General features: G+C 47.3%; 1 protein-coding gene across 4 annotated transcripts; it reads right to left on the bottom strand.

Annotated features, from left to right (window-relative positions):
- Positions 1-118: 118 nt before the first annotated feature.
- LOC122941283 (zinc finger protein 585A-like) lies at positions 119-19,671 on the bottom strand. 4 transcript variants are annotated; one of them, XM_044298392.1, is made up of 4 exons: positions 19,548-19,671; positions 8,162-8,345; positions 7,249-7,347; positions 119-6,157 (listed from the first exon to the last, which is right to left on the bottom strand). In XM_044298392.1, the coding sequence occupies exons 3-4, from the start codon at positions 7,337-7,339 to the stop codon at positions 2,691-2,693; spliced, it is 3,558 nt and encodes a 1,185-aa protein (XP_044154327.1). In that variant the 5' UTR covers positions 7,340-7,347; positions 8,162-8,345; positions 19,548-19,671; the 3' UTR covers positions 119-2,690. The 4 variants fall into 4 exon arrangements, with proteins under 4 accessions (XP_044154327.1, XP_044154328.1, XP_044154329.1 ...); XM_044298393.1 differs by lacking the exon at positions 19,548-19,671 and adding an exon at positions 18,712-18,888; XM_044298394.1 differs by lacking the exon at positions 8,162-8,345 and having other exon boundaries at positions 19,548-19,599.
- Between the last annotated feature and the right edge of the window lie 8,309 nt (positions 19,672-27,980).

Below are 27,980 nucleotides of genomic sequence, written 5' to 3'. Positions count from 1 at the left end.
CAGGATCAGTACAGGATAAGTAATGTATGTACACAGTGACTGCACCAGCAGAATAGTGAGTGCAGCTCTGGAGTATAATACAGGATGTAACTCAGGATCAGTACTGGATAAGTAATGTATGTACACAGTGACTGCACCAGCAGAATAGTGAGTGCAGCTCTGGAGTATAATACATGATAAGTAATTATAAAGTTACTTATTTTTATTATAATTTATTATTTTTTATATCGTTTCTATGTATGAACTGTAAGATGGTTAACGCAGATTCATTTTACCGATTCTGTATCTTGATTAGATTGTTCCAATGACTAAATATTCCTATGAAATGATGTCAGCAATAGAACCATTTTCATCCATGATGTCATTCCAGCTTTGTTGGGGCGGCTGACCTCCCATGGGTGTCTATGTGCTATAAGGTCCACGGGCAGAGATCATCACGCGTCTCCGTCTGACCTGCTGCAGTAAGTGCAAAGAGAAAAACCGGGGCGAGGGCAGAGGAGCGTCTCACCTTTGGCAACACAAATGGATTCCTCCTTCCTAGTACGTTAGATATGTACACTATGTATTAGTAAAATATATATATATATATATATATATCCGCCTTCTATTATATTATTCACTCGCAAACCAACCCTTCTGATACTTTTTCTAGCTCTCGGTGGGTTTCTGGAGTAATCGCCATCTATAGACTTGGAAGGCAACCATTTTGTCAATCCAAGTGGAGGTTGTGGCGACATTGCGCCACGAGGACGAAGATGAACTGATCATGTAGGGCAAGACGTTAGGCGCATTGTCATCCTAGACACGAGTGGTCATAATACTGCTGAAATGGGAAGCACTTATGTGGTTAATGATATAAAGGGAGGTGACCGAGCTCACATACAAAACAGGAGCTCGGTCCTTACAGTTCCAGGGAGAATGGATCTTTGCAACAGTCCGCAAATTAAACTAAAAAATTCTTGGAGTTTATGGTGTAATACTTCACTTCTCCTGTTGGGGCGCTGTAGGAGAAATGAACACTACTTGCCAGGTTCTTCTGCTGATGATCGCTGATCCCTTCTAACAGAGGTTGTTTAAAGTGGACGCCTGGCATGTTTCAATAACTATTAAACCTTCCGTACTGCTAGTATAAGGGGAGGGGCTGTGACAACCTACCATTGAAAAATAAAAAAGTGGGTGTCGCAAAAATTGTTGCAGCCCGACAGTGGCCTCCCACCAACCGTTACATATTTTAGACTATTCTCTGATACCACCTGCTTCCTATTATCAGTCATTATGTGGCCCCTATTCAAGTCAAGAGGACCCAGGTATAACTATATACAGATCGCCCCCTAGTGGAGGCGACAGAAAATGTCATTTTACATAAAGCTGTGCTTCATACTAAATAGACAGAGCTGCGGAGCCTTTAAGTATGGCAGGAAATCCTCCAAGCTTCTCCCCCCGCACATCCAATATCTAATACAGGCCTTCCCACGTGATCACGTCTCACGTCGCACAGTTATTTGGCGGAGGTAGAGCGGGTGCTTGCCAGTGGCGGAGCCTTTTATAGGTCTGGTCCAGTATGGTTCGGACCGTGGTTAGGAATCTGAGGTCAGATGCAGAGGAAGTAAGCAACGTACAAACTGATGGCGATATAAAAAGGCAGAAACTCAAACTCATATATAATAAACGCATAAATAAGAGAAGGCTTGTAACTACACGAACGTAGGCGACTCCTTACGTCCGATTTTATACAGCAAATAAAGCTACAGAGCGAAGGGTTATACAAGTACTGAAGGCAACCCGCGATGCTATAGAAGTAGCTGCCAACGTATCCCTATGACACTAAAGGAAAGCAACGCGCCACATGGGTGCGATAATGAAACGTAAAGAATGCAAGACTGCGCTAGCCAAATAAATACCGCGTAACCAGGTCATTTTCTCTGAAATATACTACAAAGTAAAACTGGCCTAATGCACCAATCATCCATGAACTGAGGAAGCCGCCATCGCGTGGGTCAAACCAATGCTCCATGCCTCGATGATATAGTCCAACAATAATGGTACGGCCCACAAAGCGATGGACTCACTGGCATCTAAATGCGTTATATATTCCACTCAGTGGTCAAAGGTTAATAAGTGCTTCCCATGTCATTCTCCAGCATTGGAAAAACATGGCGGCTTTCTTCCCAATCGCGGCGGTACACTGGTGGTGTACGGAATTGCAGCTCAGCTCTATTCCTTTTAATCGAACTGGGCTGCAATACTAGACAACCCATAGACAGGCTTTTTTTTTTTTTTTTTTAAGAAAGCTGCCATGTTTTTCTAATTCCAGACATTTATTTTTACTTCTGGTATTCTTAAATTCAATCCTCTCGCAATATATTCATCTGATAATATATTTTAACGTTTCGATCGTCAGTGGCAAAGCACTGAGGACCCTCTCGAGAACTGGCGTCACTTTATATACCAGGTTGGAACTTCTCAGGAATTTTTTTTTCCCCCTAAAGCTTTCGTATTTGTACAAAACAGTCAACCATTGTGATAATATATCAGAAGTTAAGCCCACCTTGCAAAGTATAGCCAGTCTCAAATCTCAGGTACTACCTGAAACGCACAGATATGAAGTTCCATACTTAGTGAGGCCTTGGGAGGCCTTACTCATTACCACTATTTTACCTAACTCCACTGAGCAGGACACATGAAAGTGATTATTTTTCATGCGGTGTGTACACCGCATTCCTTTCTTCTTCTGTCCCGGTATTTCTGGTGTCCATCAACTCTTGGTTTGGTCTCCAACAGAACTGTACGCCATGGTGAGGAGAGGTTACCTTGGCGTGCTGCTTCTTGTGAACTGCAAGATATCCTTGGTGAAGGAAGCTGTCTCCGCACTCTAAGCAACTGTACAGGGGTTGAAGGTCATGAGACTTCTGGTGGGCCACTAGATTGGACATGAGGTTATAACGCCTCGGGCACTCTGTGCACTTGTAGGTACGCTTGCCTCGAGGGATTATTCTCTTTTCCTTCACATCACTGCCTGACTCTGATTTCCGAGGACGGCCTCTGGATCTGGGTGCTGCGTACTCTGCGCTTTGGCTAGCGTCTATGGTTATACCCTGCCCAATGTGACTCTTCAAATGATACAACAGGTTTGACTGCTGGCGAAAACGTTTGCCACAGCACTGGCACGAGTACGGCATCTCTCCAGTATGAGTGCGCAAGTGGATCATCAGACTGGTGCGTTGGCTGAACTGGCGGTTACACTCGTGGCAGTGGTATGTCCGCTCACCAGAATGGATTCGTTGGTGGACTAACAGGTTGGATTGGTGAGTAAATATTTTATCACAGGCAGGACAGTGGAATTCTCCTTTTGCTCCATCGTGTGCCAAAGCTGATGTGGTTTCAGTCTTAGAGTTAGTTTCCAGGTGGCCCCAAGGATGGGCTTGCCCCGGGGAAGCTTCCACATCAGAGCTCATGCTAGGTTCAATCCCTTGGTCTAACCTATTAAGCAATGGCGAGTTTGGCATGCTCTCTGCAGTACAGTTTAGCTGCCCTTGCACTGTGTTTGTCTTTATATGATAAAGTAAGTTGGACTGCTGTCGGAAACGTCTTCTACACTGCAAACAAGAATATGGCATTTCACCGGTATGTGTCCTTAGGTGCACCATCAGACTGGTGCGCTGGCTGAACTGCTTACCACACTCAAGGCATCGATAGGTCTTATCTCCTGAGTGAATACGTTCATGGACCAAGAGGTTGGATTTATGAGTAAATGTCTTAAAGCAGCTGCCGCACTTGTATGTACTTTCTGACGACGACTGGGTGCTGTTGGCTTCTGAGTTGTCTGTAACACACTCGCTACTGGAGGCAATATCAGCTAGATGGATAGTCTGAGGCCCCTGATACAGCTGCCCATTGTGATGCATCTGGGTTCCATCAAATGGAATAAAACCTGACCGGACCTGGACAGTGTTTGGGGACAGAGTCATTCCTATAGTCTGAATGTTTTTGCCATTTTGATGTTCTTTACTTGCATGCTTCCGTGGACGAGTGATGAGTTCATCCCCAAGAACATCTTCGTGATTCTTGAGATGTTGGATCAAATTTGACTGCTGTCTAAATCTCTTCTCACAAAGCCAACATTGGAAAGGCTTCTCCCCAGTGTGAATACGCAAGTGGACAATGAGGTTTGACTTATTGTTGAAGTGCCTTGGACATTTCCAACACTTATGTACAGTTTTCCCTACCATGGAAGTCCCTGCTGATCCTTGACCTAACCAATGAATTTTTCTTGGTCTTCCTCTTCCTAGAACATGGAAAGGACCCTTCGGAGGTCCTCCCTCTCCCGACTGACTTCCAACTCTTTGATAGGAAATGCTGTGCGCCTGTTGGGGAATAAGGTTAGACTCAAGGTTATTCAGCATCCCAGAGATGTTGTTGCCTTCCGAACGTGAAGGTAGCTTGAAATGTTGGGTAGGATAACAGTCATGTTCCTGCCGGGGAGACAGCATGTTCTCAGGATATGGATGTGGAAGGCCTCTATTGATGGGGTACGAGACCTGAATTTCTCTACAGTGCATAATGGCATTGGACTGCTCTACATGAAGTTTTTGATGCAAGAGGAGGCTATGAGAGCTAGGGAACCATTTGGAACATTGGGTGCATTGGTAAGCCCTAACCTGGCTTTCTTCAATGCGTCCACCGCTTACATTTATCATCTGTGAGTTCTCTCGCTCAACATACTGACCAGAAGGTCCAATTAGTTGCCCAGACATCTTGGTAGCCTGCTCATTTTCCATGCTCATGTTGGCTTTTGGTTCAGCTGGCAAAGAATGGCTTTTCATGTGATAGAGAAGATTGGACTGTTGTCGAAAACTCTTTCCACACTGAAGGCAAGAGTATGGCATTTCTCCAGTGTGACCACGTAAGTGAACCATGAGGCTGGTCCTCCTGGTGAAATGCTTGCCACATTCTTGACAGCGATATGATCGATCCCCAGTGTGAATGCGCTGATGAACCATGAGGTTGGATTGATGAGTGAATCGCTTAAAACAGTGACCACAGACATAGGGTCTTTTACAGGATTCTGGATCTTCTGCCTTGTCACCTTTAACAAATGGGACTTTGCTGCCCCAAACTTCGCTGCTGGATTCATCCCCTTCCGATATCAGATACATAAAAGGAATGCTGGGGGCTGTGTTCTCTTCACTCCATTCCGCCCCTTCAAGTTCCTCTGCTCGTTGGTGACTCTTCATATGATGGGTAAGGTTAGACTGTTGTCGGAAGCTCCGGTTGCATTTGTTGCATGGGAATGGTGCTTCTCCAGTATGAGTTCGTAGGTGGACAGTAAGACTTGTTCGCTGGTTAAATTTTCTCTTACACACGTGACAGGAGAACGGTTTTTCCCCAGTGTGTATACGCAGATGTGTCACCAATGAAGACTGCTTACAGAAGGTCTTATCGCACACTATACATCGGTATCTTCTCCATTCTAAGACTTGAGTCGACGACTGATGCTGTGGTGGTTGTTCGGAACGTGTCTGTTCATTCCCAATATCCTGGAATTTATCTTGGTTGTGGGTCTCTTGATGCTGCAGAAGTTCAGACAGATCTTGAAAGACAAAATTACAGAATGAGCACTGAAACAGACCCCAGAACCTCTGGTTTGACTGTTCCGTAGCGCTAGAATCTTTTCTTCTGTTTGTCTCGATAGTCTTAGGCTGATGTCCGACGTTGGACCACCCATGTGGTCTACATATCACTATATTATCCTTCTCAAGCTTGCCGAAGTTGCTTGGCATTGGAGTGACCCCGTGCAATGCTGGTTGTGCTGAGGTATCTTCAGCAGTTCCAGCTATTTTTGTGCCACCAGTGCCAGGATCCACTATTTCATCTTCTATGTGTCTTCCCTTCTCCATGACAGGTAATGTTGATGGTGAGCTTTGTCCTGCTGTATAACTATATTCCACCGTGCCGCTGCCTGACTGGCACACTGCTTCAGTTGGCATCATGGGGTGGACATTTTTCTCTCTCCAACTGTTGTCGGTATTTTCGATCTCACTGACGATAAGGGTGCCCTGGGAGTTTTGTGATGTGGACTGGTCTTCAGGCAGCTTTCCAACCAGAGGCGCAAAGGATCTGGGCTCTTCGGTGGTTCCACTGCTCCAACACTCTGAAACTAAGAACAAACAAAAAAATCTAAGCAGACTAGATTTTATAAGGAAAAACAAACAAAGACTTAAAATGTCTTCAAGACAAAGTGAAAAAAAAAAGAAGCTATTCTGCTGTTGTGTTCATCGTATGGTATATATATGACATAATAACTTTACGTTGCAGTATTTTTTTGAAGGCTTTTCTATTTTTCACAATAAAAACATTACTTTTTTTAATTCAAAGGCCCAGAACATTTTTACTTTTCCACTGTGTGAGGGCTTATTCATGTGGTTTCTATTGGTGCCATTTTTTGCATACCTACGACTGTACTGCAATCTTCGAGAGCGCAACTGAACAAAAAGCAGCAACTATCTTTTAAGATTTGATTTCGATGTACAGAACAAATAATTTGATCATTTTATGGTGCTGGTCATTATGGAAGCAGTTATACCAATTATATATTTTATTTTTTTGTATTTAAAAGTGTTTTTTTTTTATATGTGTGCGACATCACAGTGCTGAAATAGTACAATGGCTTGTCCCAACTACCTTTGTGCCACGAAACACTATTACGAAGCAGAGTGGGAAGTTGTTTAATTCTGCTCCCAATAATACAGAAGATGTGCCAATCCGGCATTTTTTTCCCCACACAGAACTGCAATATTAGGTGGAGTATAAGTAAAAAAATAAATAAATAAAAACACACAACGAAGAGAAATAAAAACGGGGTTCTCTGCTACAAACAATCACTGCTTGCTAGAAGGGGATTTAACAGTTAGCAGATCCCAAACTATCCCTCTGCTGGGACCTGAGCGATCAGCTGTGATCTGTGGGAAAACCTGCCAGTAGGTGTTCAGTTTCCCTGCAGCACCACCACAGGGGATATGAAGTATTGCAGAGTGTCCATTAATATCAATGGGTCGTCTGTGTGATGCAGGACAGGATAGGACCTCCAACATGACAGCCGTTCTTAGCGTTCTCCACCACACTGTTATTCCACATAGTAGCATCCAGTTGAAAAAACAAAACCTGTATGCTATGTGGAATACTTCAGACAGACACAGCGCAACATGTGAAAGGAGCCTAACTGGTGTATGTGAAGAGTTCTGTCCTTACTTTCCACTCGACTGGCCCGAGCCTGATTGTTCTCCTGACCAAACGGCTCTTCCACAGTTTCCATTATTAATAATACATCCGGTTTGGACATCTGGACACCTTAAAAAAGTAAAAAATAAATAAAAAAAAATATTAAAATTTTTAGGTCCCAGATTGAGCCCCTTGTGTCAAGTTCATCAAGTTCATAGACCATAAAAGAATAACCCAAAAACATGGCTAGCTGCATCATCTTCCCAGCTTCTGATATTTGTACTGACCTGTTGCCTTCATTCTCCGGGTCAGTACGATTACAGAGATACCACATTTATATAGTTTTATGGGTTTTGTTTATACAGCGTTCTCTATGAGATAAAACTGACCTGTTCTCTTCACTCTCTGGGTCAGTACGATTAAAGAGATACCACATTTATATAGTTTTATGGGTTGTGTTTTTACAGCGTTCTCTACGAGATAAAACTGACCTGTTCTCCTCATTCTCTGGGTCAGTACGATTACAGAGATACCACATTTATATCGTTTTATGGGTTTTGTCTTTACAGCGTTCTCTATGAGATAAAACTGACCTGTTCTCTTCACTCTCTGGGTCAGTACGATTACAGTGATACCACATTTATATAGTTTTACGGGTTGTGTTTTTACAGTGTTCCCTATAAGATAAAACTGACCTGTTCTCTTCATTCTCCGGATCAGTATGAGTACGGTAATACCACATTAATGTAGTTTTATGGGTTTTGTTTTTACAGCGTTCCCTATGATAAAACTGACCTGTTCTCTTCATTCTCCGGGTCAGTACGATTACAGAGATACCACATTAGTATACATTTCTTGTGTTTTAATACTTAAAATAAAAACTTTGGAAAAAAATTAAAATTTGTATAATTATATTTTTTTTTTTGCATTGCCATATTCTGACCTGATAACTTTTCATATTTATGTCTATGGAGCTGTGCTGGTGCTCAATTTTAGCAGGCTGATCTGTCGTTTTCAGCTGTACTCTTTTCCAGTGTGCATGACTTTATCACTTTTTTTTCCAATTTATTGGGGGAAGAGAAGCGGCAAATTGCCCATTTTGATGTCTTCTTTCGTTACGGCGTTCACTGTATGAGAAAAAAAATGTTTTTAGTTAATAGTTCGGGGCGATGCTAATGATGTAAATTTTTTATTGTTTGTTTACTTTAACTAGTTTTATTGAACAAGCAGAACAATACAAAGCAGATGCCAAAGCCATAGCAAGTCCACCCAAGCACCACGGAACACGCAGGTACCACATGTATATAAGGAGTATTACAGCTCGTATGGGGACAGTATCAAGACATAGCATAAATTACAGGTGGAAAGCAGCACACCCAAGACCAAGGTGTATGTGGAGATCCGAAAAAACAAGGCAAGACAGCTGAAATGAGGGTCGAGAGCCACCTCAAGGACCAGAAAAGTTAGATAGAGAAGACCTGATGGACTTGAAGGCTCAAGGAAAGTATAATGTAAGAGAGGAACTACACCACGGCCCCCAAACTTTATAAAACTTAGAGGGGTATTTCCTATGTGTATAGATTTGCTGAAGTGTATTATGGTATTAACAATAGTTGGGGGTCAAGGATCCGTCCACCACGACGCAGTGGTCTTCCTGGCCAACAACATAGTTACTCTCAGGAAAATACATTTATAATGGAGCCACTGTTCTAGCAATAAACCAAACAGACAAATTTATGGAGTCAATGGGGTAGGGTGTTCGAGAACGGCAAGAAACATGGCAGAAGTCTGACCTCGGGTGTGTACATCGGTGACACTGAGTTGAGGACAGTCTTCCATAGGGAAGAGTCGTACAGGCGTCAGATAGCAAGGATGTACCGTATAGATCTGAATGAGGTTGTTATTCACTGCAGGGGACTTGCTAAAGTTAATACCCAATAGTGCTATTCCCGCTCGATGCTTGAGTCTTTGTAAGGATAAGTTTAGATCTATTACCACCTGAGATAAATGGAGGAAGCGGAGAGTTTAGGGACTTAAAGAAGGACATCGGAAAAGGTCCCGAAACATCTTCTAGGTGTATCGGCACTTTTATGTGCCCTGATATGGCTAAAGGGAGACTCTAGATTCTAATATATGTGAAGAGAGGAAGAATATCAGTGTCCAGGTCTCGACAAAGACGCATCTCGACAAATAATAATGCTGAGATATTCAAATTCGCTAACTAAAGAGAAGTAGGGATGATTCCCCTCAGCGAATATAAAGATCTGAACATACAAAGTACTAATTACCGTATGCTTCACTTTATAAGACGCAGATTTTAGAGGAGCAAAATAAGGAAAAAAATATTTGAATTAGACCCTCCTCCCCCAACCAAAGCTCTAATCAGAACGACCCCCCTACCCAGTATCAGAGCTCCGATCAGGCTCTCCGATCACAGCTCCAATCAGAACGACCCCCCTACCCAGTATCAGAGCTCCCATCAGGCCCCCCCCCAGCATCAGAACTCCCATCAGGGCCCCGGGCCCCCCCCCCCCCATCAGAGCTCCGATCAGGCTCCCCCGATCACAGCTCCAATCAGAACGACCCCACCCCCCCAGCATCAGAGCTCCCATCAGGCCCCCCAGCATCAGAGCTCCCATCAGGCCCCCAGCATCAGAGCTCCCATCAGGCCCCCCACCCCCCAGCATCAGAGCTCCCATCAGGCCCCCCAGCATCAGAACTCCCATCAGGGCCCCCCCCAGCATCAGAACTCCCATCAGGGCCCCCAGCATCAGAGCTCCCATCAGGCCCTCCACCCCCCAGCATCAGAGCTCCCATCAGGCCCTCCACCCCCCAGCATCAGAGCTCCCATCAGGACCCCCAGCATCAGAGCTCCCATCAGGCCCCCCAGCATCAGAGCTCCCATCAGGCCCCCCACCCCCCGAGCTCCCATCAGGCCCCCCGCATCACAGATACACTACTACTGCTCTGCAGGTGCGGCGTTCTCTCCTGCAGCCACCGCTCCCTGGCCTTCTCCAGGCCCTCACTACACTGTGACCTGACTGCGTAAAACATCAGGTCATAGAGCGCACACTACGTCCTTACACTATATGCACTTAGGAAGCAGCAGACCATGGAGCTGTGAGTACAGCGCTATAGTCACCGCTCCCCACGCTGCCTGAATACTAGTATTCACTTTATAAGACTCACTGACATATTTACCCCACTTTTGTAGAAAAAACTTCCATCTTCGAGAGGGAAAATATGGTAATTGTATGACGCTAGGGAGAGGACATGAATAAAACCATGTCATCTGTGTACAGACATCAAGTAAAATAACTCTATATTTTTGATCTTGCCGAATTAGTAAGGCAAGCGGCTCCACTGCCAACACAAACAGGAGCGGCGACGGCCCCCGTGTCTAGTGCCCCTACCCAGGGTAAAAAAAGGGGAACAAATACCATTACCAAGACCTGTGCTCTGGGCGATTTCTATAGGAGAGCAACCCAAATCTACGCAATACGTCCGGCAAGAACGGCCATTCGATGGAATTAAAGGCCCAGTCCGAGTTTGTTTATTTTTATTATGGATCGGAGTAGAAAGGTTGCACCCCATCCACATTTCTGATCTTGGTCCACCACTTAATATATAAGACTCCTCCCATTTATACGCATGTCTGATGATGTCATCAGGTACATTGTAGATCACATCTTGGATACATAACTGACGTAAACGGGAAACATTCTGAAGGAATTAAAGCCACATTGGGGCAGCGGGATCAAAGATTCCGAGCAAATGTTTCCAATTAGCCGCTTTCTATAGAAAATCCCTGTAAATGGAGTTTCCTACGGCACCAACCTGAGGGCAGCGCTTCAGTTCTCCGGTCTCCACGGACGCATTTTTTACTGTCAGAACTAGGGCTGAAACTATTACTCGATTGAATCGAGTTACTCCAAAATAAAATAATCCTCGATGCAAATTTTTTGCATTGAGGATTTGGTTGTGTCATGTGGCCATGGAGCCGGAGTGGAGCGCTTGCTGTTGCTCACGTTCTGTGGTCCCCTGCCGGCCCGCAATATTATTATTAAAGCGCCATTCATTCCATAGCGCTGTACATATGATAAGCGGTGCACATACATAATACAGACAATTGCACTAATCATAAACAAGATGAGTTACAAACTGGTACAGAAGGAGAGAGGGCCCTGCCCGTGAGGCTTACAATCTACATGGTATGGGAGAAGGGCACAGTAGGTGCGGGTGAAGCTGCTCGTGGCGGTATAGAGGCGGCAGGGTCACTGGTTGTAGGCTTGTCTGAAGAGGTGAGTTTTCAGGTTTCTTTTGAAGGATTCCACTGTCGGTGAGAGTCTGATATGTTGGGGCAGCGAGTTCCAGAGTACGGGGGATGCACGGGAGAAATCTTGGAGTCGATTGTGGGAAGAAGTGATAAGAGGAGAGGAGAGAAGGAAGTCTTGTGAGGATCGGAGAGGGCGTGTGGGGATGTATCGGGAAAGTAGCTCAGAGATGTAGGGAGTGGACAGGTTATGGACGGCCTTGTATGTATTTATTAGTACTTTGAAGTGAATTCGTTGGGCAATGGGGAGCCAGTGAAGAGATTGGCAAAGGGGAGAGGCAGAGGAGTAATAGGGCGAGAGGTGGATTAGTCGGGCAGCAGAGTTGAGGATAGATTGGAGGGGTGCGAGAGTGCTAGATGGAAGGCCACAGAGGAGAGTGTTGCAGTAGTCTAAGCGGGAGATAATGAGGGCATGTACAAGCATTTTTGCAGATTCAAAGTTAAGGAAAGCACGGATGCAGGAGATGTTTTTGAGTTGGAGGCGGCAGGTGGTGGAAAGGGCTTGGATGTGCGGTCGGAAGGAAAGGGCAGAATCCAAGGTCACTCCAAGGCAGCGGGCTTTGTTGACCGGGGAGAGTGTGCAGCCATTGATCATGATAGATAGGTCTGTTGGGGGGGTTGAACAAGATGGGGGAAAGATTATGAATTCTGTCTTATCCATGTTAAGTTTAAGAAAGCGAGAGGCGAAGAAGGATGATACAGAAGATAGACATTGTGGAATTCTTGATAGTAAGGTGGTGATGTCTGGACCAGAGAAGTAGATTTGTGTGTCATCAGCGTAGGAGTGATACTGAAAGCCATGGGATTCTATGAGCTGTCCCAGGCCAAAAGTGTAGATAGAGAAGAGCAGGGGTCCTAGGACAGAGCCTTGCGGGACACCAACAGAGAGGGAATCAGACGAGGAGGTGGTGCGGGAGTGGGAGACGCTAAATGTCCGGTCTGTGAGGTATGATGTGATCCAGGTCAGTGATGCCAAGAGATGAGAGAGTTTGCAACAGAAAGGAGTGGTCAACAGTGTCGAAGGCAGAGGACAGGTCAAGGAGAAGGAGGACAGAGTATTGTTTCTTGGTTTTGGCTGTCAGTAGGTCATTGGTGACTTTGGTAAGGGCAGTCACGGTCGAGTTGTGTGGTCGGAAGCCAGATTGTAGGCGGTCAAAGAGGGAGCAGGAGGAGAGGTGGGAGGACAGTTCTGAATGGACATGTTGTTCAAGTAGCTTTGAGGCATACGGAAGAAGTGATATGGGGCGATAACTGGACAAGGAAGATGTGTCAAGTGAAGGCTTTTTGAGGATGGGTGCAATGGTAGCATGTTTAAAAGCAGAGGGGAAGACACCAGAGTTTAGTGATAGGTTGAATATGACCCGACGCTGCGCGACGTCAGGTCCCAGTGCAGCGCGTGAAGAAGGGGATGGAAGATTTCTGGAGTGTCGGCAGCGCTCCTACAGGAAAGGGAAGTATTTTATTTCACTGGCGCTGGGGACATGGCTAGGAGGGGCAGATGGTGGAAAATGGAACCTGATGGCACTGGGGTGGGGGGGGGGGGGAGCAGCCTGATGGCACTGAGGGGTGGGGGGCAGCCTGATGGCACTGAGGGGTGGGGGGCAGCCTGATGGCACTGAGGGGTGGTGGGCAGCCTAATGGCACTGAGGGGAGGGGGGCAGCCTAATGGCACTGAGGGGCAGCCTGATGGCACTGAGGGGCTGATGAGTTTTTATAAAGGAAAACTCTCTTTTAATTAGTTTTTTGTTCTTAGAGTACTCGATTACAAAAATAGTCGATAGCTGCAGCCATAGTCTGAACTAATAATGGGTTAAATCTGGAAGAACAGAATAGACTACATGGGGGGGTCCGACACCCCACCTGCTGTTTAGTTGCTCTGTCCATTGTGTCAGGAGTATGGGAGTAACCGGCTCCGTCCATACACAGCGGTGCTGACTGTGGGGGAGGCGGGAGTCGGAGCCCCGCCGGTCAGAGATTGATTGCCTGAAGATTGGCCATCAACAGTACCGACCTGGACGATGGGATCTACTACTTCTCCCTCGATCACCGTCTGAGGTCACATGTAGGATCTCATGACCGATCCCATCAACTTAACGCGTTACTCCGGGTTCTTCCTGTCAAATCTAATCCGCAACTTCTCCAGTGCAGAGGTGACACAACCTTATACTGATCCTGACATACTGCCTGCATTATACTCCAGAGCTGAACTCAAAGTCAAGGAGGATCATGTTGGAAGCAACCAGACAATCCCCTCCTATAAAGAAAGGCAGGATCCCTTTTTCTACATCATCTAACTGTACAATACATGACGTGAAGACACCTCCCAGAATGCAACTCACCAGGACAGGCTCTGTGCAGGCAGGGAGGTTACCAGATTTAACCCTTAAGCCAGCAGAATAGTGAGCGCAGCTCTGGAGTATAATACATGATGTAACTCAGGATCAGTACAGGATGAGTAATTTAATGTATGTACACAGTGACTGCACCAGCAGAATAGCGAGTGCAGCTCTGGAGTATAATACAGCATGTAACTCAGGATCAGTACAGGATAAGTAATGTATGTACACAGTGACTGCACCAGCAGAATAGTGAGTGCAGCTCTGGAGTATAATACATGATGTAACTCAGGATCAGTACAGGATAAGTAATGTATGTACACAGTGACTGCACCAGCAGAATAGTGAGTGCAGCTCTGGAGTATAATACAGGATGTAACTCAGGTCAGTACAGGATAAGTAATGTATGTACACAGTGACTGCACCAGCAGAATAGTGAGTGCAGCTCTGGAGTATAATACAGGATGTAACTCAGGATCAGTACAGGATAAGTAATGCATGTACACAGTGACTGCACCAGCAGAATAGTGAGTGCAGCTCTGGAGTATAATACAGGATGTAACTCAGGATCAGTACAGGATAAGTAATGTAATGTACACAGTGAACTGGCACCAGCAGAATAGTGAGTGCAGCTCTGGAGTATAATACAGGATGTAACTCAGGATCAGTACAGGATAAGTAATGTATGTACACAGTGACTGCACCAGCAGAATAGTGAGTGCAGCTCTGGAGTATAATACAGGATGTAACTCAGGATCAGTACAGGATAAGTAATGTATGTACACAGTGACTGCACCAGCAGAATAGTGAGTGCAGCTTTGGAGTATAATACAGGATGTAACTCAGGATCAGTACAGGATAAGCAATGTATGTACACAGTGACTGGACCAGCAGAATAGTGAGTGCAGCTCTGGAGTATAATACAGGATGTAACTCAGGATCAGTACAGGATAAGTAATGTATGTACACAGTGACTGCACCAGCAGAATAGTGAGTGCAGCTCTGGAGTATAATACAGGATGTAACTCAGGATCAGTACAGGATAAGTGATGTATGTATACAGTGACTGCACCAGCAGAATAGTGAGTGCAGCTCTGGAGTATAATACAGGATGTAACTCAGGATCAGTACAGGATAAGTAATGTATGTACACAGTGACTGCACCAGCAGAATAGTGAGTGCAGCTCTGGAGTATAATACAGGATGTCACTCAGGATCAGTACTTGTAGATTACTTGCATGCCTAGAAGGACACTATGGGGATGATTTATCAAAATTAGTGCAAAGGAAAACTGATTTAGTTGCCCATAGCAACCAGATTCCACCTTTTATTTCCCACAGGAGCGCTGCAAAATGAAAGGTGTGATCTGATTGGCTGCTATGGGCACCAGGCTGGTTTTCCTTTGGTCTCCCCCTTGTCCTATGACATCCTGCAGGTTCCGTTACAGTTTGGCGGTTGCCGTACACAGCACGTGTGTAACAATGGCTCCCACTGAATATAACAGCCGGCAGGGAATGTCCACAGATGCCACGGGCACGTCCGGGACACAAACCCTGCACAGACTACAGACGTCTAAACCCATCATCGCTCTCCAAGTGTTGTGGTTACAGCGCTGCCTGCTGGGAAATGTAGTTTTACAAGAGCCTGAGGGCGCCATATTGAATACCTGTAGTTGTTGCCCATAGCAACCAATCACCGCCTAGAAGATTTAAAAAAAATATGAAAGCCGCCACCTCATTGGTTGCCATGGGCAAGATTAGTTCTCAAGTATGTTCTTTTATTCAAAACGCTAAAACTTTATTGTACATAATCAGTTCACGCCTTCGCTTATTGTGACGCCATATTGTTTTCCATCAAGTATTGCAATGCAGTGGGAGAGTTGCCGCCAACGGCCAACGTGTAAACAAAATGTCCGCAGTATCCGGCTCTGCAGGCGCCATTGTTTTATTGGGCGATATAAAAACAACGTCTTCAGGAGAGAAAAAATGAAAAGAAAAGAAATGAGCGAAATAAATGTTATTAGCAGCATAAAAATAACCAGGCGGCGGCGGCGGCTCGTCCTGCGGAGCGAAAGGCTGAGGCTCTGAGAGGAATATTTACAGCCGCAATATAAAAATACCGCACAGAACGCCCCACAGCCGTTAACCCCCTCCGCACCAGCCTCTGCTCTCACAACTGTTGCTCCTTAATAAGGCCTGTGAATTCCCTTAGAAAATGGAGGGGAGGGCGCCGAAAGTAAAATATTAAGAGGTCCCAGAGGTCAAAATGGATTCCCTGTGAGAGCGCAGTCCCGGTCTCCGGCTGCCATGGCAACGGGGGTCACGTGACCGTAAGAAAACAATGGTTTTAATGCTAGGAAAACAAATAAAGTGTAAGCAGGAAGTTCGCAAACTCCACACGACGGGAGGACACGCTCCACGCTGCAGAGCCCTCCATCCTCACGCAGAGACCGCGGTCGCTGATAAAATACCGCCGCAAACAGAGCGGGATTTTACTGCGCTGCTTATTTTTTGGGGGTTTTTCATCCTTCGCCCTCTCAACTGGTAAAAAACAAAAATCATAAAAATGAATGATTTTTTGCCTCTTTTTCAGCAGGGACGCAGCTGCGTTTACACAAGGTTTTTTGTGTGTGGTTTTTCCCCCCCCTTGTTTTTTTTTTTTTTTTTCCATTATCGGAGCCGCAGCGGCCAGATGGTCTGTGAGTGAATGGAAAATATGATTTCCCCTCACCCACAGGGGGTTTTTTTTTAGTATATTATTTAGCTGCTTTTACAGTGCGCTGTTTTTTAATAGTTTTTTTGTAGGTGCGGCCATTTTGTGGAAATTTTTTTTTTTACATGCACTGAAGCCATTTAATAAAAAATAAAAAAAGAGCTGATTGTGAACCTTTTTGTGTGTATTTTCTACACTAAATATACGGTTCTCACAGGAATTTACGCAGATTTTGCTGTGGAATCGCCAAAGTTTTCACACCGGACATTGCAAAGGATGAAATCCGCAGCGTAAATGGTACTGTAAAACGCCGCGACGACAAATCCCCAATCCTGTGGGGCCACACTCTCACACAGGGTGCTTAAGGGTCTATTCACATGTCCGCAATTTCATTTCTAGGGGGCAGCACGATGTGCTACCCGGATCCGGAATTACGGACCCGCACTTCTGGGTCCGTAATTCCGCTCCCGAAAAAAAATAGAACATGTCCTATTCTTGTCCGCTATTGTGGACAAGATAAGGCATTTTCTATTAAGTGCCGGCAAAATGCGGAACGCACATCGCTGATGTCCGTGTTTTGCGGATCCGCAAAACACACACGGACGTGTGAATGAAGCCTAAGGGTCCATTCACACGTCCGTATGTGTTTTGCGGATCGGCAAAACACGGACACCGGCAATGTGCGTTCCATATTTTGCGGACTGCACATCGCCGACACTCATAATTGCGGACAAGAATAGGACATGTTCTATTTTTTTTGCTGAACGGAAGCGCGGATCCGCAAATGCGGATGCGGACAGCACATTCCGGCCCCATTCAAAATGAATGGGTCCGCACCTGTTCCGCAAAATTGCGGAACGGATGCGGACCCATTTTGCGGACGTGTGAATGGACCCTAAAGGGTTATTCCGGTCACATGCACATACAGCGTGTCCGCAATACACGGGCAGCGGCCGCGTGCACCTTGCATCACTGATGCGGAATCATTCACTTGAATGGGTCCACAATCCGGGAGATGCGGTGCGGAACGGAGGCACGAATCGGAAGCCCACGGAAGCACTTTGTAGTTTTTTCTGTCCGTGCATGCATTACTTTTTTTCCGGTGCGGACCGTCGGATGCAGATCGCGAACCCCATTCAAGTGATCCGCATGCGGCAGCCCCGCGGTTGGTCCCTGCGCCTTGCGGTCCACAGCGCGGACCTGGCCAGCACACAGTCATGTGCATGAGCCCTAAGATATCCCCCGTTAACTATCAGATTGTTGGGGGTCCTACCTCAGGGACCCCCACCGATCTCTAACACAGGGGCTCCCGTACACCCCAACCCCCCCCACCCCATTCATTACCACCTCCGGAATTCCCATATCGATGGAGCGGCCGCACGCATACCCGACCGGTTGCTCTGTTTATTTATGGGGGTTCGGGTCGCTATCAGCAGTCGGACCCGCCGGAATACCCCTTTAACACAGAAGCCGCTAAGCAGAGGAGACTCGGAATCTCCCGTATGTAAATTAACCTGCCGCGCGGATTTTAGAATCCACCGCTTGTCAATTGTTTGTGCGGATTTCAGCTTTCTGAACACAAATGGTGAGATTTGCGGGAGATCCAGAAACAGCCAAATCCGCATAAACCACACTGCCGTGTGCACGCATCCCGAGGCCACGCACAGAACCCAAGAATTTTCCACTTCCAGAATCTTACCTGCATGGGGCGGAAATTTTCCACTCGTAAACTGACCCGCGGTCCGGATTTCGAAATCCACAGAATGTCAATTGTTTGTGCAGATTTCACCCTCTGCGGCGCGGACTCGAGCAAATACACGTTCAGAAATACGAAGGAGAACACCGCACACAGAAAATCCACATAAACTACACCGCCACATGGAGGTAGGCACACTGCCGCGTGGATTTCCCTCGCACGTTTTTGTGCAGATTCCACTCATTTCCGCATCAAAATTTGCAGATTTGCTCCGGATTGTACAGCAAAGCGTGAAATCTGACTGCGGATCGGCACATCTGACACGCTATGGATTTCAAAATCCGCACCGCGGGTTAATTCCCACACCAAAACATTCCCACCGTGTACGTGAAATTTAGAAAATCTCATCTACTTACCGTAACTAATACTGGATCACCCTGTGGAGCTCCCGCACGAAAATCCGCACAGTGTGCCTGTGGCCTAAGGGAAGCGTCATACGTGGCGCCACATACAAACCGCACAAAATCCGCGCTGTGGGAATGGGGGGGGGTCCGGCAGCCCTAGGACCAGGAGCCGAGCTCTGCGTTGTGTCTGGGGTGGGCTAAGTGCGGAGTCAGGAGTCCAGCACTTGGGCCAGAATTCACCGCCGTATTACTGGCATGAGAACGTTCCGTTATTACCTGGCGTAAGGCTGTCCTACTGCTTACCCCCCCTCGTCATCTCATGCCCGGCTTACGATGCTTTTCACGCCACTTTTAGCGCCCGCCATATTCAAAACCATATATCGGAACGTACCGATGCGTCAAGAAACGTTTTCGTGTTTTTGGCGAGCAGATGGCGGACTGCATTCTATCTGGTTAAAAAAAAATATTCCAACTAAGCCCCCATGCTTTCCATTTGACAGGTCGGACGCGCGGTGGTGGACACAACCGGTGCCTCCCTCCGTGGCCCCATCCATCCACCAGTGACATTTCCACCCAACTTTCCGCCCTCCCAGCCCCAGTCAATCACATTCCCAGGGAAACTTGCTAATGAAGCATGCAATTAGTGACTTAATGACCGGGCTGCAGTCACCTCCCGCAGGAGCAGCGCTCCCAGCACCGGGCAGGATGGATGGATCCTCTGCAGCCACCGCTTTTAACCCTCTGACTGCCGGCGGGGCTGCACAGAGGACCCTCCCCGGCAGCCGAGGGGTTAAACGCAGCGAGAGTCGCCCAGGAGGAGGAAGGGTGCGGGCCCGGCTCAGACTCACCTGGGTGCGGGGAGAGGGGTGTGCGGGGGTCAGCTGGGCGGCAGGAGGGCACTGGACATGGGGGGGAGTAGACACAGGATGCTTTGTGCAGGGGGAGGAGGAGAGACTGATGGACGGAGGGGGGCACCTGGGGGGAAGGAGACGGAACTGCCGTATGAGCTCTACGGCGGCCCGAGAGGACCAATCCACTGACGAACGCGTTTCCCTGCCATTATGGGAAATGTACACTCATTGTGAGGGCAGACCCTGAGCGTGAGGCAGGGCGTCCTGTGCGGGGGCAGATATATTATAGACTAGGCCATAGACGTGGGATCTACCACCAGGAGCAAGGGTCTCAGCAGAGGAGAGAAAATAACCTTCAGTCGCCGCCATGTCGTATATTAAACGTTATGTAAATGCCATCGATATCAGAAAAGAATACGATAAATGGCCGACAAACTGCTGACCCTATAGACGGCGCAGCCAGGCCTGTACGAAAATTGCATAAATGTGTTGATAAAGCCCCTTCCCCAGGAGAATTATTGTTACTGTGACAAATGGGCAGCTGTGCAACATCGGAAGAAGCAGTGACTTGTCCTGAACAAGCATACAAAAATTATTTTTTTCCCCTAGCAGCAGCGACAACAGTACAATTTGGATGTGATACCTGACAGATAAGGCAGGATATGTGCGGCTGTCTAGGGGTAGTAGTAGTGATAAGCCAGAAGATGTGCGGCTGTGTAGGGGTAGTAGTAGTGATAAGGCAGAAGATGTGCGGCTGTGTAGGGGTAGTAGTAGTGATAAGGCAGAAGATGTGCGGCTGTGTAGGGGTAGTAGTAGTGATAAGGCAGGAGATGTGCGGCTGTGTAGGGGTAGTAGTAGTGATAAGGCAGGAGATGTGCGGCTGTGTAGGGGTAGTAGTAGTGATAAGGCAGAAGGTGTGCGGCTGTGTAGGGGTAGTAGTAGTGATAAGGCAGAAGATGTGCGGCTGTGTAGGGGTAGTAGTAGTGATAAGGCAGAAGATGTGCGGCTGTGTAGGGGTAGTAGTAGTGATAAGGCAGGAGATGTGCGGCTGTGTAGGGGTAGTAGTAGTGATAAGGCAGAAGATGTGCGGCTGTGTAGGGGTAGTAGTAGTGATAAGGCAGAAGGTGTGCGGCTGTGTAGGGGTAGTAGTAGTGATAAGGCAGAAAGTGTGCGGCTGTGTAGGGGTAGTAGTAGTGATAAGGCAGAAAGTGTGCGGCTGTGTAGGGGTAGTAGTAGTGATAAGGCAGAAAGTGTGCGGCTGTGTAGGGGTAGTAGTAGTAGTGATAAGGCAGGAAGTGTGCGGCTGTGTAGGGGTAGTAGTAGTGACAAGGCAGGAGATGTGCGGCTGTGTAGGGGTAGTAGTAGTGATAAGGCAGGAGATGTATGGCTGTGTAGGGGTAGTAGTAGTGATAAGGCAGGAGATGTGCGGCTGTGTAGGGGTAGTAGTAGTGATAAGGCAGAAAGTGTGCGGCTGTGCAGGGGTAGTAGTAGTGATAAGGCAGGAAGTGTGCGGCTGTGTAGGGGTAGTAGTAGTGACAAGGCAGGAGATATGCGGCTGTGTAGGGGTAGTAGTAGTGATAAGGCAGGAGATGTGCGGCTGTGTAGGGGTAGTAGTAGTGATAAGGCAGGAGATGTGCGGCTGTGTAGGGGTAGTAGTAGTGACAAGGCAGGAGATGTGCGGCTGTGTAGGGGTAGTAGTAGTGACAAGGCAGGAGATGTGCGGCTGTGTAGGGGTAGTAGTAGTGATAAGGCAGGAGATGTGCGGCTGTGTAGGGGTAGTAGTAGTGATAAGGCAGGAGATGTATGGCTGTGTAGGGGTAGTAGTAGTGACAAGGCAGGAGATGTGCGGCTGTGTAGGGGTAGTAGTAGTGATAAGGCAGGAGATGTGCGGCTGTGTAGGGGTAGTAGTAGTGATAAGGCAGGAGATGTATGGCTGTGTAGGGGTAGTAGTAGTGATAAGGCAGGAGATGTGCGGCTGTGTAGGGGTAGTAGTAGTGATAAGGCAGGAGATGTGCGGCTGTGTAGGGGTAGTAGTAGTGACAAGGCAGGAGATGTGCGGCTGTGTAGGGGTAGTAGTAGTGATAAGGCAGGAGATGTGCGGCTGTGTAGGGGTAGTAGTAGTGATAAGGCAGGAGATGTGCGGCTGTGTAGGGGTAGTAGTAGTGATAAGGCAGGAGATGTATGGCTGTGTAGGGGTAGTAGTAGTGACAAGGCAGGAGATGTGCGGCTGTGTAGGGGTAGTAGTAGTGATAAGGCAGGAGATGTATGGCTGTGTAGGGGTAGTAGTAGTGATAAGGCAGGAGATGTGCGGCTGTGTAGGGGTAGTAGTAGTGATAAGGCAGGAGATGTGCGGCTGTGTAGGGGTAGTAGTAGTGATAAGGCAGGAGATGTGCGGCTGTGTAGGGGTAGTAGTAGTGACAAGGCAGGAGATGTGCGGCTGTGTAGGGGTAGTAGTAGTGATAAGGCAGGAGATGTGCGGCTGTGTAGGGGCAGTAGTAGTGACAGGGCAGTCTTTACCAAGGGGCAAAAGGGGCAGCTGCCTCTTGAGCCCTGCTAGCTACTGCCCCGGGTGTCAGGCTGTCGGCTACACAGGCATCATGATTGTACTGTGTTAATGATCTTAATTCTAGGACCTTAATGAGTTTTGCTCTAGGACCTTAATGACATCATTACCATGTGACCAGTAACCTAGCAATTACTGGTCACATGGCTATAAGGTCATCACAGGTCCTACTGAGTTTTGCAGAAGTTAACTGTGGAGCTTTTTTGTGTAAAGATTACATCAGAAAAAGGTGACAGGGGCTGTTATGTTAATATACTGTAAACTACTGTATAGTGGGGTGCTGTATACTGTGTGGTGGGCTGTATATTGTGTGGTGGGCTGTATACTGGGGGGTGGCCTGTATACTGTGTGGGGGCCTGTATACTGTGTGGTGGGCTGTATACTGTGTTGTGGGCTGTATACTGTGGGGGGCCTGTATAGTGTGAGGGGGCCTGTATAGTGGGGGGGAGTGCTATACTGCTGTACTGTATAGTGTGGGGGGCTGTATCGTGTATAGTTTGGGGTGCTGTATACTGTGGGCTGCTATACTGCTCTACTATATACTGTGGGGTACTGTATAGTGTGGGGTGCTAAACTGCATACTGTGTGGTGCTGTATACTATAGGGTGCTATACTGTATACTGTGGGGTGCTGGGGTGCACTGTAACACTAGGGTGAGCCGAACCCTGGTCTCCTTCCTGCAGAGCGGCGCCCACTTCCAGCCCAGAGCACTGATCCTGAGCCGCTGGAGTCTTCAGAACTGGAAGTATTTACAGTCATTCACTGGACTCTACCAGATGTGTGGATTTTTTGTGTGTGTGTTGTGGTGGAGGGCGTGATTGCCTGCTAAGGTGTGGGAAGTCGGGATCCAGGGGGCCCAAGTACATTTTTGCCCAGGGTCCAATAAATATTAAAGACGGCCCTGAGTAGTGATAAGGCAGGAGATGTGCGGCTGTGTAGGGGTAGTAGTAGTGATAAGGCAGGAGATGTGCGGCTGTGTCGGGGTAGTAGTAGTGATAAGGCAGAAAGTGTGCGGCTGTGTAGGGGTAGTAGTAGTGATAAGGCAGGAGATGTGCGGCTGTGTAGGGGTAGTAGTAGTGATAAGGCAGAAAGTGTGCGGCTGTGTAGGGGTAGTAGTAGTGATAAGGCAGGAGATGTGCAGCTGTGTAGGGGTAGTAGTAGCGTCATCAGCAGTACAGTATGTAACCTGACAGACCAGGCAGGAGATGTGCAGCTGTGTAGGGGTAGTAGTAGTAGCAGCAGCAGCACAGTATGTAACCTGACAGACCAGGCAGGAGATGTGCAGCTGTGTAGGGGTAGTAGTAGCAGCAGCAGCATTACAGTATGTAACCTGACAGACCAGGCAGGAGATGTGCAGCTGTGTAGGGGTAGTAGTAGCAGCAGCAGCACAGTATGTAACCTGACAGACCAGGCAGGAGATGTGCAGCTGTGTAGGGGTAGTAGTAGCAGCAGCAGTACAGTATGTAACCTGACAGACCAGGCAGGAGATGTGCAGCTGTGTAGGGGTAGTAGTAGCAGCAGCAGCAGTACAGTATGTAACCTGACAGACCAGGCAGGATTTGTGCAGCTGTGTAGGGGTAGTAGTAGCAGCAGCAGTACAGTATGTAACCTGACAGACCAGGCAGGAGATGTGCAGCTGTGTAGGGGTAGTAGCAGCAGCAGTACAGTATGTAACCTGACAGACCAGGCAGGAGATGTGCAGCTGTGTAGGGGTAGTAGTAGCGTCATCAGCAGTACAGTATGTAACCTGACGGACCAGGCAGGAGATGTGCAGCTGTGTAGGGGTAGTAGTAGGGACAGCAGCAGCAGTACAGTATGTAACCTGACGGACCAGGCAGGAGATGTGCAGCTGTGTAGGGGTAGTAGTAGCAGCAGCAGTACAGTATGTAACCTGACGGACCAGGCAGGAGATGTGCAGCTGTGTAGGGGTAGTAGTAGCAGCAGCAGTACAGTATGTAACCTGACGGACCAGGCAGGAGATGTGCAGCTGTGTAGGGGTAGTAGTAGCAGCAGCAGTACAGTATGTAACCTGACGGACCAGGCAGGAGATGTGCAGCTGTGTAGGGGTAGTAGTAGTAGTAGCATCATCAGCAGTACAGTATGTAACCTGACAGACCAGGCAGGAGATGTGCAGCTGTGTAGGGGTAGTAGAAGCAGCAGCAGCAGTACAGTATGTAACCTGACAGACCAGGCAGGAGATGTGCAGCTGTGTAGGGGTAGTAGTAGCAGCAGCAGTACAGTATGTAACCTGACAGACCAGGCAGGAGATGTGCAGCTGTGTAGGGGTAGTAGTAGCAGCAGCAGCAGCACAGTATGTAACCTGACGGACCAGGCAGGAGATGTGCAGCTGTGTAGGGGTAGTAGTAGTAGCAGCAGCAGCAGTACAGTATGTAACCTGACAGACCAGGCAGGAGATGTGCAGCTGTGTAGGGGTAGTAGTAGCATCATCAGCAGTACAGTATGTAACCTGACAGACCAGGCAGGAGATGTGCAGCTGTGTAGGGGTAGTAGTAGCGGCAGCAGTACAGTATGTAACCTGACGGACCAGGCAGGAGATGTGCAGCTGTGTAGGGGTAGTAGTAGCAGCAGCAGTACAGTATGTAACCTGACGGACCAGGCAGGAGATGTGCAGCTGTGTAGGGGTAGTAGTAGCGGCAGCAGTACAGTATGTAACCTGACGGACCAGGCAGGAGATGTGCAGCTGTGTAGGGGTAGTAGTAGGGGCAGCAGTACAGTATAGAGCCTGACAGACAAGGCAGGAGATGTGTGGTTATGCAGGAGTAGTAGTAGTGGAAGCACGTGAAGCAGCAGCAATACAGTGCAAAACATGATGGCAGGCAGACAGCGGCAGCGGCATAATTGGGACGGGGATAAATAGCCGCTGTCAGCGATGGCAGATCTATTTATTATGATCACCATGAGGTGTGTGATCCTGAAGGATCCATGCCTTCTTCATGTTCACAAATATAATGGTTTGCACACTTACAGAGGACACAGTGATGAGGCCACCTGCCGCACTGAATACTCTCTTTGACAGTATACACAGTACACCAGCTCTGGCCACACTCTATGTCCAGGCGGTGTGTCTTCATTTGCTGATGTGCATGAGCTTGGTGCGGCAGAAGAAACTGTTCCATCATGTAGTGAGTTGGCACGTCGCTGATAAAGCGGTGTAGCCGCAAACCGCTCTGTCGCTGAAAGTCCAGGAGGGCGTTCTTCAACACGTAAGAATGGCTGAAATGCGAGGACGGTTTCCTGAACATTGCAAGCACCTTGCGCCAGGGTACTTTTTAAGAAAGCGTTGCACGACTAGACGCTGCCATGCGGGGAGCGTGTCTTAATTACCCCAGATGCAGAGCGGCCACGATGTTGTGGCCGTTGTCACTGACCACCTTGCCCAGTTGGAGTTGGTAGGGAACCCGACTGACACAAACGTGGAGGTGTCAGTAGGACCTGGCCTCACTGCCGGGGTGCTGCCTCACTGCTGCCGCTTAAAACATTGACCCAGTGCGCCATGAAAGACATGAACTGTCCCTGCCCGTAACAGCTGCTCCAGGGGTCAAAGGTGTCGTGCACCTTGTAAAACAGCGAGAATTCCTAGGAGCAACCCACGTCCCCCGCCACGTGACAGTGCAAGGCATGAATGGCTTTTTTTTCCCCTTCAACTGCCACAAGCCAGATCTATTGTTACTAACTGTGGCAGTTACAGGGAGAGATATTGTCACACCTGTGACAGGTGTTAGAAGGTCTGAAAGACTGGCTGCACATGAGTGATCTGACAGCCTCTTTTGGTTTTACTTTGTCTGTGTGTTGCTGGTATGTCCTCACCTCCTGTTCAGGTGTGGATCATGTGACCTTTACCCCTCCCTGTTTAGTCTGACTTTACCCATCACTCCTTGCTCTGGATAGAATTCTGCTTTTCTTGTGGCAGGAAGGGACATTTTGTGAACATTTGTCTGTATTTGCAGCATCAAGGTGCAAACAAAAAGAAAAAGACGTTTTAATCCCCAAATTACTATTGGTGGTGTGGGTGGGGAGCAAGAAAACCTACTTTTGTCTTTTACTGGTAGTACCCGTTTTCTCCTGTCTGCCGAGGTGGCGCTAGAGTCCAAAACTGTGAAAATCTAAGCATTTATCGACAGTGGGGCTGGGGTTAACCTGATTGATGGAGAGTTTGTTCACATTCACGGGTTGACTACTAGTGCACTAGAGAAAAGCATTTCTGTCTTTGCAATTGACTCAGCACCTCTCACCCAAAAATGCCTGTAGCAGGTAGTGAATGACATCCATTTAAAAGTGGGTGATTTCTATCAGGAATCTATCTCCTGTTATGTGTTGGAGGGTCTGCCTGCTCCGTTAGTGTAAGGTCTACCATGGTTAAGCAAACATAACCCTAACATCGACTGGCAAGACAGATTCTCGATTGGAGTGATTTTTGCATGGACAACTGTCTTAATGCGTCTTTCTCTGTGGTCACCACTAAAACTGTACCCTCGTTCATTTTTGAATTTTCTGATGTGTTCTTTGAGTGGTAATCAGGAGTTACCTGTAGCTGGTCAGCTAAGACCTGTACTAGGTGCTAGTATAGCTTATATGTGTATACAGCTAGACCTGCTAATAACCTTAATACAGTTCCTATGTTTATGTGTTAAAGACAAAAGCAGAGTTATTTACTGTGACTTCATGTTTTGGATGTCCTATAACTGTTATATATTGTGTTCACAGAAGCAGAAAGATAATATGCCTTTTAAATTAATTTTGTAATGTAAGGTAAGCTCAGTGACACAGCAGAAACAACAGAAAGTATAGTGTTAATCTGTTGTTGCTGGGAAAAAGTCTAGACCAATCACAGCCGACTTCTAATACAGCAAGAATTTTCACCAGTCATAGCCAGCCTCACACACAGCCTGTCTGGGAATTCCCCCAGCTCCTGCTGCTAGAATCATTATTCACCAGAGGCAGGAGCTGAAGAGATATTCACTCCACTTAGAGCTAAGTTTTATGGGAACAAGAGGCCAATATAGGTATTTAAAACAGTTATATAATGTTCATATTGTTAGTATTGTGTTTAGAACTCTATACTGAACTAGACATATATGTGTTTACTTACAGTTCCACCAAATGCAACCATACAATTGCAGATACAAATTGCAATCATTTAGATTCCATATTGCAATCCAAAGTGCACAAAACCATACCAGATCATACTCAACCAATCTGGAAATAGTCACTGCTAACTGCATACTGCAAGTAGAACTATTAGTTAGACCTCAGATATACCTCTCAGAGAGATCATAAAGTGCTTAAATAACTTAAAGTGAGAGTACAGATACTGAAGAGAGAAATATATCCACCATTTTATGTTGAATGACAAGATTGAACATTTGAACCACCAACCTTTGCATACCGCCATTTTGGTTAGACTAAAAGTCAGAGATATCAAAATTCTTTTAATGCAACAGCGCAAAAGGCACTTCATAGTGCTGCGCCTGCCATATTACCCCCGCATAGGGAGTATGATTGTCCCGTCAATCTTATTCCTGGAGCCAAATTGCCCAAATCTCGGCCCCTATTCTGGTGCAACCGGACGTGTCTCAGCTATTTATAAGGTTGATGCGTCCGAGGTAGGGGTAGGAGCAATCTTGTCGCAGGGTCCTTCACCCAGTAAATGGCGCCCATGTGCGTTTTTCTCCCATGGCGTCATTGGTTGGAAGGAGCGATTAATCCTATTACGGTAATTACAGATCACAAGAATCTGGCCTACCTGGAGTTGGCTAAGCGACTGAACCCAAGACAGTCCAGATGGTCATTGTTTTTCACCAGATTCAACTTCATCATCACTTACCGCCCTGGGGTAAGTCTAATGA

Source organism: Bufo gargarizans, chromosome 6 (genome assembly GCF_014858855.1).
Source record: "Bufo gargarizans isolate SCDJY-AF-19 chromosome 6, ASM1485885v1, whole genome shotgun sequence".
Classification (NCBI taxonomy): domain Eukaryota; kingdom Metazoa; phylum Chordata; class Amphibia; order Anura; family Bufonidae; genus Bufo; species Bufo gargarizans.
Note: the sequence above shows the minus strand (reverse complement) of the source record. Positions and strands in the feature narration are given on the sequence as shown.

Excerpts from the sequence above, each read along its gene's own strand:
- LOC122941283 (XM_044298392.1), bottom strand. The coding sequence starts at position 7,339 with ATGTCCAAACCGGATGTATTATTAATAATGGAAACTGTGGAAGAGCCG. Across the intron at positions 6,158-7,248 it reads TCGGGCCAGTCGAGTGGAAA|TTTCAGAGTGTTGGAGCAGT; the intron begins GTAAGGACAGAA and ends GTTTGTTCTTAG.